At 39.3% G+C, this 12,232-nt stretch overlaps 1 protein-coding gene across 2 annotated transcripts in view; it reads left to right on the top strand.

Moving 5' to 3' along the window:
- The window catches only part of COL4A1 (collagen type IV alpha 1 chain), a 209,576-nt gene that overhangs the window by 117,607 nt on the left and 79,737 nt on the right, over positions 1 to 12,232 (top strand). For both annotated transcript variants that reach the window (XM_073349693.2, XM_073349702.2), the window contains 7 exons: positions 932 to 973; positions 2,624 to 2,713; positions 4,621 to 4,656; positions 4,813 to 4,872; positions 9,066 to 9,110; positions 9,391 to 9,444; positions 11,195 to 11,236. In XM_073349693.2, the coding sequence (XP_073205794.1) occupies positions 932 to 973; positions 2,624 to 2,713; positions 4,621 to 4,656; positions 4,813 to 4,872; positions 9,066 to 9,110; positions 9,391 to 9,444; positions 11,195 to 11,236 (369 nt within the window). The remainder of the gene's footprint in view (positions 1 to 931; positions 974 to 2,623; positions 2,714 to 4,620; positions 4,657 to 4,812; positions 4,873 to 9,065; positions 9,111 to 9,390; positions 9,445 to 11,194; positions 11,237 to 12,232) is intronic.

Raw genomic sequence — 12,232 nt, 5'->3', positions numbered from 1 at the left:
AGTCAGGACCAGAGGAAAGACAGCTTCTGGCCACCCAGCTGTAGTAGCTGCAGTGATCTCTGGCATCTAGAGGCAGGAAGTGCACACACACAAAAACCAACAGTTGCATATTTTTTCAGCCCCAGCTACTGAGTGCAAAGAACTTGGGACTATCATGTCCTAAATAGGACTGTTTCAGGTATTCACAGGGCTTCTGGGACTGCACTGAGTGCACAGGCAAAGGGAAAGCCAACATTAGGGCAGAGATCGTGTGGGATGTACAGTGGTCCCATTGATCATAGCCAAATATTTATTTGGAGGCCACATCTCCCATGCCTTCTGCAGTCCTACCATTGCCCAACTTGTCAAAGTGAACACATGGTTGAGCTAAAGATAGGGAAAAAATAGGATAAATATAATGACTGTTTATAAGATCATTTGGGATGGTCTCTGCTTCTATATATCTGTCTTGAAAGAGAAGTATGTGGGAAAAAGAGAGTTTTTGTCAGAAAGAGTGAAAGATTTGTCCATTTAAATATGTGTATACACACATATAGCTATATTTTAGTTGTCATTAAAACTATGTTATAATCTTATGGCCCCCTTAATTGTATGTCTTCCTGATCCTCATCCTCCATCTCTGTTTGTTTTTCACAAAAATAATGTGATCTCCTCATGGCTGGACCTATGCCTTTTTATGTTTTGAAGATGTCGAGCACATTCTAGGCATGACCAGAAATGAATAAAAAAAAATAATAATCATTCAGGCTTATGGCTAATTAACTTTTAATTCAGGATAAGAATATATGGGCCTCGAGGACTTTCCATATTTGAATAAACAGAAGGTTAGATTTGGGGCCAAATCTACCACATTTATAAAATCCTTACATATATATATTTATAAAAGGAAAGTTGGCTAATTCAGTAACACATGTATAATTTTTATCATCAGGGTCATATGGGCTTGAGTTTTCAAGGACCAAAAGGTGATAAGGTAAGCCCCTCTGTTTGAAATGCTTTAGAATACAACTGCTAGATATATTTTTGAAGCTATATTTATTTTAAAGTTTGGTATTGGAGTCACTCTGTAGAGTAAGCCAATACAGTAACTTTTTCATTTTAAAAGATTTGGGTTCAAACCTGGTTCAAATCACTGGCTGGTATAATTAATTACCAACATGGTTTGTGGAATTTCACATGACTGGCATTAGGCATAGAAATTGCCATACGTCATTAGATCCAAGGTCCATCTAATTCAGTATCCTGTCTCTGACAGTGGCCAGCACCAGATGTTTCAGAGGAAGATTTAAGAACCCTGCTATAGGCATATATGGGGTCATGTGTCCCCCACATATGCCTCATCTTGATCTTGAATAGTTAGACTGGTTTAAGCCCTGAAGCATGTGGTTTAAAATTCCTGCCAAAGTTCTTATAATTAATTTTGGTAATTCTGTATATTCCTGTTATCCATAGAAATGTCAATTCCCTTTTTGAATCATGCTTAGTTCTTGGCCTCCGTAACTTCCTGTGGCAGTGAGTTCCACAGCCAAATTACATATTGTGCGTAAAAGTATTTCCATTTATCAGTTTCAACTTTAACAGTTCCCATCTTTTTATTTAATTGAATGTCTCCTTGTTCTTATGAAAACAGAAGTTCCTGATCTACCTTCTGTAGAAAATTCATTATTTATAATTTAATATAAGGAATAATTCTGAATTCAGTTAGATCTCCTAATACAGAGTATGTTTTCTGAAACTTGAATGTAAAAAGATATAGAGAGGTATGGGGATTTTTGGTTAGCTTTGTTTTATATTGTAAATATTTTGTCTTAACCATTGTAATTCTGTATATCTGGATTGCTATGGAGGAAATGAATGATTATCACCCTATATTTTATGTAATGTAATTGTTGAGGCAAAGTTTCATGAAGAATATGTGCAGAAAAAAAAGTAGAAGATTTAGTGAGATTGATTTGTTGACTTACTTGGGTTTGCCTTTTGCAAAAATTGAGTAGGAAATATAACAGCAGAAATAATGTGCATAGTATATAGGGTCTTTTAGGAGGTGTATTCCTTGAACAGCTATTGATTTTATTGTGTGGAAGCAGGTGGAGTTCCCATCTTGCTGAGAATAAAATAAATACACACGGTATATCATCCAAATTTACTCTCTCCTAGGGTTTAGCTTTATGGGAAGCTCTAATAATGGTGAAACAGCAGAAACCTCAACCTACTATTTTCTTTTAAGCTTGGGGCTTCTCTGCATGACCTCTTTTCCCCTAGCTGGTTGTTTTCCCTGATAAAGACACCTCTTGTATCCTTGTAGGGATTAACAAGGTGGACCTGCCAGTATGACTGAGCAGTAATTACGCTGCAGGCAGGGTGCAGGCAGGTTACATTAGGGTGACTCAGAGCAGGGTCTTAGTCTGACAGCCTGTTTGTAATGTGCTTTTCTGCAACTGCATGTGCAAACCTTTGGGTTACTAGGTGTTTGATTTTGATAAAATAATAATCCAACAAACATCCTGTCATTTTTTTAAAGTGAGTGGTAGTTCTATTTTATTTTAATGATTGTATTTATGAATGTTCTCCGTATAAATATTCTTTCTAATTAAATTAATAATCCTGAATTTTGTGTCAATAGGGTGAACGAGGAGTGGGGGGCCCTCCAGGTCCACAAGGAACTGCCTCACAACACAAAGAGAAAGGAAGTGTAATCATATATGGAGAGAAGGTGAGAAAATATTACTTAGTCCTTACAATATTGGACTCCTAGTTTCTTTGCTTAAAGACTGTGGGGACAAGCTTACTAAAGAAAGACAGGGAAACCAGCGTTATAAGCAGTCTAATGCCAATTATGCAAACTTGGTCCATGTTTTAACTTTCCTGAATAAAGTTTAATGCTCTTCCTGTAAGTATATGAAGAATTTGTATAGGGATAATCTGTGAATATGCTAATACCTGTGTAAATAAGTCACGTCTCTAGAAGACTTTGGTAACAAGGTTATACATTAAAGAATAGTTTCAGAGTAACAGCCGTATTAGTCTGTATTCGCAAAAAGAAAAGGAGTATTTGTGGCACCTTAGAGACTAACCAATTTCTTTGAGCATAAGCTTTCGTGAGCTACAGCTCACTTTATCGGATGCATACTGTGGAAAGTATAGAAGATCTTTTATACACACAAAGCATGAAAAAATGGGTGTTCACCACTACAAAAGGTTTTCTCTCCCTCCACCCCAGTCTCCTGCTGGCAATAGCTTATCTAAAGTGATCACTCTCCTTACAGTGTGTATGATAATCAAGGTGGGCCATTTCCAGCACAAATCCAGGGTTTAACAAGAACGTCTGGGAGGGGGGAGGGGTAGGAAAAAACAAGGGGAAATAGGTTGCCTTGCATAATGACTTAGCCACTCCCAGTCTCTATTCAAGCCTAAGTTAATTGTATCCAATTTGCAAATGAATTCCAATTCAACAGCCTTTTGTAGTGGTAAACACCCATTTTTTCATGCTTTGTGTGTATAAAAGATCTTCTATACTTTCCACAGTATGCATCCGATGAAGTGAGCTGTAGCTCACGAAAGCTTATGCTCAAAGAAATTGGTTAGTCTCTAAGGTGCCACAAGTACATTAAAGAATGTTCTCTCATACTTCCGTAAGTTTTAATACAATATCATGTATGTGGTGAACTGAGAGAAGAAAGGCACCCCATTCCAGAAACTGAGCAGTTCAGTTACACTCATGTAATCTTCCTCTCCATACTTCCTTTCCCTGCGGTGTGTATTGCACAGCTCTAGTAGGGAAGCCAACGACAGCACTGCACAGGAATTGCCCATGCAGCCCAAGAGGAAGCATAGGTGCTGGAACTAGGAGTGTGGGGGCCACGGGGCGCTGCAGCACCCCTGATTTCAAGTGATTTCCATTATATACAGGATTTACAGCTTGGTTCAATGGCTCACAGCATCCCCACTATACAAATTGTTCCAGAATCCCTGGGAGGAAGTGTGACTCTGGAAGGTGCAGTTGAGATCTGCAGAATTGGGATCCCTTTTACATTGGATTCCCAGCCAGTGCAGCCTTCTCCTTCCACTAGGCTACTGACTGTCTGTGGATGCTTGAGGGGAAGTTATGGATAAAAAAATGTGGCAGAAATGTTGTATCTTGTACTGAATAACATTTCACCTTCCTGTGGCTTTTTCTGCTGAGGGAAGGTTGGGGCAGATAGGGTGATAGGCCCAAAGTGTAATATACAGGCTGATCAACATATTTTTTCTGGTTAATTGCAAATATATTTAAAAGTTGAACAACTAATTTATATTAGATTTATGCTCATTAGCAGAATAACCTCCAGTGAGCCTGAACGCTAATGAATTTTATAGTTATTTAATGGGGCATCATAAGCAATAATTTATTAGTATAATTCATTAGATTTGAATGGATTCTAATTTTGTATTTTAAAAAAAAAGTTTAAAATTTGACAAGCTACCTTTCCCTGCATGCCTACTAGGCCTTGTAATTTGAAAGAGAGTGGGGAACATGGAAACAATGTACTGTATCTGACAGAGAGGAAATGATTTATTCCAGAAGTGGATTATGGATAATTTTTCCATATATTGATTTTCATTGTTTTTTAATTTTATTAGGGTGAACCAGGTGAAAAAGGTGATAAAGGGATTCGAGTAAGTATTATGTAATCATTTTGTTTGTATTAAGAGATTTTACCAGACCCAATGGCGACCATGCCTTAAAGGACTTTGTGTGTCTTAATGGCTTATAACTAAAATAAAATGTACAACAGAAAATACAGTATGATTAATCTGGTTTGTTTTCTTAAGGGATTTGCAGGCTCAAGTATCAAAGGGGAAAAAGGTGAACCTGGGAAACCTGGCTCACGAGTAAGTATACGGTATTTTATCAATAAAAACTGAGCATCACTGTTAGGGCCCTACCAAATTCACAGCTATGAAAAACATGTCATGGACCATGAAATCTGGTCTTCCCCCGATAAATCTGGTCTTTTGTGTGCTTTTACCCTATATTATACAGATTTCGTGGGGGAGATCAGCATTTCTCAAATTGAAGGTCCTGGCCCAAAAGGGAGTTGCAAGGTTATTTTAGGGGGATCACTGTATTGCCACCCTACTTCAGAGCTGGGCGGCCAGAGAGCAACGGCTATTGGCCAGGCACCCAGCTGTGAAGGCAGTGCCCCACCAGCAGCAACATAGAAGTAAGAGTGGGAATACCATACCAGGTCATCCTTACATCTGCGCTGCTGCTGGCGGTGGCTCTGCCTTCAGAGCTGGGCTCCTGGCCAGCAGCTGCCGCTCTCCAGCTGCCCAGCTCTAAAGGCAGCACCAGATTTAAATAGCTGAAATCTATTATTTGTAAAATCCCATGACCGTGAAATTGGCCAAAATGGACCGTGAATTTGATAGGGCCCATTGTATTATTTACATAAAATTATTAAATAAATATTAAATTTGATATCTTATCAGTGAGATGTAACATGTGATATATTTGTTAATATGGGATTTTTGCCAAAGTTTTCTATAGAGCCAGCTTTCTGCAGCTCCCATTGGCCTGGGACGGTCAACTGTGGCCACTGGGAGCTGTGGGGGGCCGTGCCTGTGGACGGTCAATGTAAACAAAATGTCTCGCAGCCTGCCAGTGGATTACCCTGATGGTCCATATGCCAAAAGTATACAGTGATGTCTAAAAGCCTCACAAATACTTTACAAAGTATTTAAGGTCTGATCCCATTTTCATTGAACTGACAGTTGACTGAATTCCATTGACTTCAATGGAAGCTGGTTCAAGCCATTACAGGACAGAACATAACATACCCCCCCCCAAATGATTTGTTATCCAGCATGTTGGGGGAAAAGGGAGGTGCCCATTAGTCAAAAATTCCAGTTACCTCAGAGTTATACTTACCAATGGAGGGAGTGAGTTTGGGTGTGGGAGGGGGCTCAGGGCCAGGGGTTGGGATGCGGAAGTGGGTGTGGGGCACAAGCTCTGGGAGGGAGTTTGGGTGCAGGAGAGGGCTCGGGGCAGGGGATTGGGGCACAGGAGGGGTTTGGGGTGCTGGATCCAGTCGGCGTTCACCTCGGACATCTCCCCACAAGTGGCGACATGTCCCTGCTGCTCCTAGGCAGAGGTGTAGCCAGGCAGCTCTGTGCACTGCCTCCACCCACAGGCGTCACTCCCGCAACTCCCACTGGCCACAGTTCCCAGCCAATGGAAGCCACAGAGCCCGCGCTTGGATATCAGAAATGCTGGTTTATAGAGCTTTCTGGTTGGTAAAGTGCCGGATAACCCAGCTTTTACTGTACTTAAATGAAAGATTTGCATAATTAACTGTGCATAGTGTATTTAAACTGTATAGTTTAAATACACTATGCACAGTAAATCTGTTTAATTTACACATAACTTTTCTCCTACAAGAGGAGGAATGGAGAGAAAATGACTTGACGAACATAAGTTACCTTGCTCATTTTTAGCTTGTTTTTCATAGATTTTAAGGCCATAAGGGAAAGTTATGATCATCTAGTCTGAGCTTCTAAGTAACACAGGCTATAGAACCTCACTCAGAAATTCCTGTGTCAGGCCCATAACTTCTGGATGAGCTATAACATATCTTTCATAGTTTATTAGCATGGGTAGGTTTCATATAAAAATCTAAATGGAATGTTTCTCAACTGATGGGTCATGCTCCCTATGGGGATCATGAAAAGTAGTTAAGGAGGGTTGTAGGCATGGGAAATGTTACTAAAATCTAAACCAAAGAAAATCTTGCTCCTTCATGCCCCATTAAACCTTTACCCTTCAAGGTTAAGTATTCTCTGTTAACATCTCAAAAGACAAACACAGATAAATTATATGGGCTTATCATTTATGCATTTTGTACTCTTAATGTAGGTTTAAGGGGCCTGTGAAAATATTTGACTTCAAATAAGGGGTCACCAACTTGAAAAGTTTGAGAAACTCTTGCAAAGAAATCAAAGTATCCTGGTATAGCTTGTTCAGGGACATCATGCTACTTTTGGTATTATCTCCTGAACAAAGTTTTTAATGTTTATTGCATATTTTGCTCTTTGGGTAGATCTCAATTACTTCTGAAGTAATGACAATTTTTGAAAGAAACATTATCGAACAAATCCTTAAAATCTGAAACTCTAGTTTTATTGAATGATTTGTCTACAGTTTGATGAATTATTTGAAGAATCTTCATTAAGTTTTGGGATTACTACTGCTACTTTCTCTCTTATAAACATTTTGAAAAATAAGTATTTACATCCCTTTATCTGCTGGTTAACCAACAGCTCATTCTTCCTCCGTGGTATGATTCAGAATTGCATATTCCGGTTATAGTCTGATTATATGTGTTATTTTCTGTTGTGTATCATTTCTTGTCCTACCAGTTTTTCTGTTTTGGGTGTGAATTTGGTGTTTCTTTGTTTATTTTTATGGAACTAATTTTTAATTAGACTGAGTTGCATGCAGTATTCATGCCTTACACAGTCTGAATATATTAGTTCAATGTCTCTTTATATATTCTGTGCCAATCTACTTTCTTAATACAATTTAAGATAGCCTAAGTGTTTTTAAATATATAGACAATAAACAATTTATAAAGAAATTACCCTTAAAATGTGGTAATTGTTTGTAGTGATTTGTTTACCAGTTATAGCCATTTCATGAATCATTTGTACTCTATTGCACATATACATATAAATATTATCTAACCCTAGAATGAAAGGCACAATTGACAAATAAAATGCTATAGTCCTGATGTAAAAAAAAAATACTATAAATCAGTCACTGATGCCTTTGATAGTCTAGAGTTAACTAAGAACTAATCCTTAAATTGCTGAAAACAGATTTGCATTTACTTTCAAAGTGTTACAAATAGAGGAATTAAACCACACAAAAAAAAATCTATGCTTTCTTTGAGACCCATATTAACAAACACATCTAAAATATGAGATATGAAATCCTCTCTGGCAGTAAATGGAAGAAATAGAGGTACAGTATTCTGAATAGCCTTGTATAGCTAATTTGGCAAAATGTGTAGACATCAAAATCATTGTTCAGGGCATTCCACATTCCTTACTTGTTCTAATCGTGGAACTTCCAATGACATCGAAGTGCATTCCACACATCAGTGAGTTTAGAATCTGCCTCGCACCTCTTTTAAAATAATAGTATTTTTAGCTAAATTTAATAGAAGAACAAAACATCCACAAAGAGACCGGGTGTGGGGGGAGGGCAATAAAATAACCTAGAGTAAAAAACAAATACCGTATGTACAAATCCTAAAAGAAAAGAAATGTGCATACTTAATTTGAACAGGTTGATAAGGCTTTTAGCTATTTTTTACTGATTTGAAAAATCACCCCCAGAGATCAGAAAGTAAAACAAGAGCAAAAGAAACATATATGGCAGCTAATTTGCCTAATCAGCATTATTTCAGGAACACCTGTCATTCATGGTATCTATGCACAGTCATTCCTAAAAGAAACAAACAAAAAAGGAAAATAGGAGATAAAATTTGATTATATAATAAAATAAGAACAATATTAATTGTCTACTAAAGTACCATCTGAGCAACATGGCGAGATCAGCAGTTCTGTGTTTGACTCTAGATCAGCGGTTCTCAAACTGAGGGTTGTGATCCCTCAAGGTGTTGCGAGGTTATTACCTGGGGATTGAGAGCTGTCAGCCTGTGCCTGGCTAGACTGATAGCCGGAGCCCCTGTTAAATTAAAATTACATTAAAATTAAATTACCTCCATTTTTAATTTATAAGGGATGGGGGTCACATTCAGAGGCTTGCCGTGTGAAATGAGTTGCCAAAATAAAAAGTTTGAGAACCACTGCTCTAAATTATCAGCATGCTGGGAAATGTACATCTTCAGTGGTCATCTTTTTGCCCATTGTCATACATTGTGCATTGTTAGCTGTGAAAGGAGGATTCATGAACTCATTATATTGCTGGATTCTTAGTTTTAACATTTCAGGCAGTGTGTACAGAAATGATACAAATTTGATGTTCATAATTCAGTAATGTGGAATTTTGTGCTTTACAGGGAAAACCTGGAAAAGATGGCGAGAGAGGACCAAAAGGACAACCTGTATGTTTCACTGCATTTTTAATATTACTCTTTAGCTTTTTAAAAGAAAAAATTGTCTTCTATACTAAATGTTTGATTCCACTGTATGCAAAAATAAGAAAAATGAAAACTGTAGAGTGATTCCAGCAGATTTCAGAATTATTTATATAAATTGCCTTTTGTGTTGAAAAAGTGATCAGTTTGAGGATTTAAACTGAGACACTATCACTAATAAGGTACAACTGTATTTATTGTGTCTGATTTGTTTTTTCTCTCCTCTCCCACTCGAATATACACATAGGGTGAGGATGGTAGGTTTGGTGTTCCAGGACTACCAGGTGACCCTGGTCCTAAGGTAAGTAATTAAATGTTATCTCTTTGGGACAGAATTAATAGCTAAGATTCCATTGTATGCATTCATAGCTTACAGTAACCAGTTACATATTACACACACAAAAAAGCTATGTTAAAAATATTATTAAGATTGCAAAGTCAATCATTCAAAAGTTAGGAAATGCCAGAATTAAGGTGGCCTGTGAAATCTTATTTCGGCCTCCTTGTGCATATGAAATATCATAGTCATTAGTTACACGGTCAAATGTCCTCCCTCTTTCCCACACCAGCCCCACCCCACCTCCAGCTTTGAGTCTCACTGCCTTTGCCCAACCAGTCACAGTTTCTCTCTTCTCCTGCCTCCCACTCCAGTCCTACTCTCCCAAACTCTTTGTCCCAATCTGCTCTTTTCCTCTTCCCAATCTGGCGTTTGTCTCCTCTGCATTCAAATCATACTTTCTCCTTCCTGGCTTTCTCCTTCATGTTGTCTGGGAGCCAGCATGAAGGGCACAGAGAGCACAAGAGAGACAGACTCCCTGCTCTCGGATCCAGTGCCCAGCTGTACCCTGGCCTACAGTAACTGGGAACAGCCATTACAGAGAAAGTCTAGCTTAGTGTTTGTACCCCTGGTCTGGAAGGATCATACTCAATTTGCTTGTGGGGATGCACCATTTGATTAGCACAAGGAGCTGTGAGAGGCTCAATCACACTCAATGAGGACAGAATCTTTGGAGATTTAAGCTCCTAAAATCTAAGGCTAGGTCTACACTACCTACCGATCGATATATCGGGTAGCGATTGATATATTGGGGGTCAATTTATTGTGTCTAGTCTAGACACGATAAATCGTTCCCCAAGTGCTCTCCCTTCGACTCCAGAACTCCAGCACCATGAGAGGTGCAAGCAGAGTTGACGGGAGCAGCGGCAGTCTACTCACTGGTGTGAAGACGCTGCGGTAAATCAATCTAGGTACATCGACTTCAGCTACCCTATTCTCATAGCTGAAGTTGCATACCTTACATCGACACCCCCACCCCCCCAGTGTGTACTAGGGCTAAGAAGTCTCCCCTGAGCGTGTGTGAACTAATTTTTTCAAAGTCTTATAACATGGCCAGATTTGGGCAGATTTTAACAGGGATAGCAAAAAGTATAGCCATGACAAAAATGCCACCCCCTGACAATTTTCAAGTCCATGCGCCAAAGTATGGGGGAACTAGAGCTTTCCAGGTAAATGGTTGTCAGAATTTTTTACCATGGGCAAAACTATGTATAGTTCCCTAGCATAATTCTCATTTTGGTTGAAATTTTCCCCCCAAAATTCAGCCTGAAGCAGACACCTACCATGAAAAATTTCATCCCAAACAGTTACAGTTTGGCAAAGTTGTAAGCAATGGAAAACAAGGTCTTATAATGGGAAATGTCAGCATCTTAATAATAGGGAGTGCTACCAGACCTGCCTGTAATAATAAATGTAACTTAGTATAAAACAGTGCATGTCTCGTCATTTAGAAAAATACTGAACATACTGCCCCAATTAATTGGCTGCGTACTTCTTTGTATTTTGTGAGTTTTTGCAAAAGAAGGGGTCTGTATACATGAATCCGGCCCAAATTTGCACTTGTAAAGTGGATTCTATACTGATCTTGTTCAGTGAGTTGTTGGAACATAAAGTCTTCATGTGTAAGACTAAAAAGCTAATGGAATGCCATTGGTAGATCAGTTTTCATTGTGTGGTACTTGAGTTTAAAAATGTAAATTGTTTTTCTGTTCAGGGAGACAAGGGCGCACAAGGTCTTCCAGGACTTCCAGGAAGAGTAAGTAAATTAAATTTTGCTTATCTGAAACAGACACAAAATACCAAACCAGCATGGAAGTCAAAGCACTCAGGACTTTTTTTTAAAAGGCTATGCATGGGTTCCGATCCAACTGAAATCAGTGGCAATATTGCTGCTGCCATGCTATTATTATAAAGCAGTACAGATAATTACTAACAATGGTGAAAATAAGGACTTCAGAGCATGGTTTATTGACTGTACAGTGTAGTACAGGGTTTTTTTCACACTACTTTTAGATGTAGATTGAAGTTAGCCAGGCACATACGTGTCCCAAATTCTATGAAGTGTTTTCTCTATATTTGGGATAAAAGGAATGGATAACTTCTTTCAACCAACTGTGCATTATTTCTGAATATTTCTATAACCCCCAAGGAGATTACATAGATTCCAGGGGGCGATATATAAATATATAGTGCTCAGGATAGATAAATATATAGTGCTCCTCATCCAGTCGGAGGGGCTGGATGTCTCCCCCAATCAGGAGCTTGAGGGGGGCTTCTGTGAGTTCACCTGTCACTGGACCCTTCCCTAGTTACACAAGTGAGCTGCTGGGTGGCAATGTGGCCTGAGCGCTGCCTGGGGAACTCTATGGGCCTGGGTTTGAGGCTTGTGAGCCCTCATACCAACACTCCTGTATGGGACATGCTCAGAGTCAGCAGGAGGCATAGCTAGAGCGTCCTGGTGATTCCTCAGGTGTCATAGCAGCTGCTATTAGTCCATGCAATTTACGGCAGTCCCGAGGTAGTTCCAAGTTATACCACAGAACAAACTGGCCCCTGGCAGCCCCAAGATCAGAAAGGCTAGGAATCTCCAACATACCTGAGCTCTTCAGTTATGTATTTCCTTAGGCGGTGCGTGACTCTTGCATTTGGGCTTGAGCACTGGAAGCTCCCTAGAAGTGTGGGAGGCCACCAGTGCCCGCTGCCCGGACCATGGCTCTGCCCTCACTCAGCACCCTCCCCTTGAGGCACCGCC

Source organism: Lepidochelys kempii, chromosome 1, assembly GCF_965140285.1.
Source record: "Lepidochelys kempii isolate rLepKem1 chromosome 1, rLepKem1.hap1, whole genome shotgun sequence".
Lineage (NCBI taxonomy): Eukaryota > Metazoa > Chordata > Testudines > Cheloniidae > Lepidochelys > Lepidochelys kempii.
Note: the sequence above shows the minus strand (reverse complement) of the source record. Positions and strands in the feature narration are given on the sequence as shown.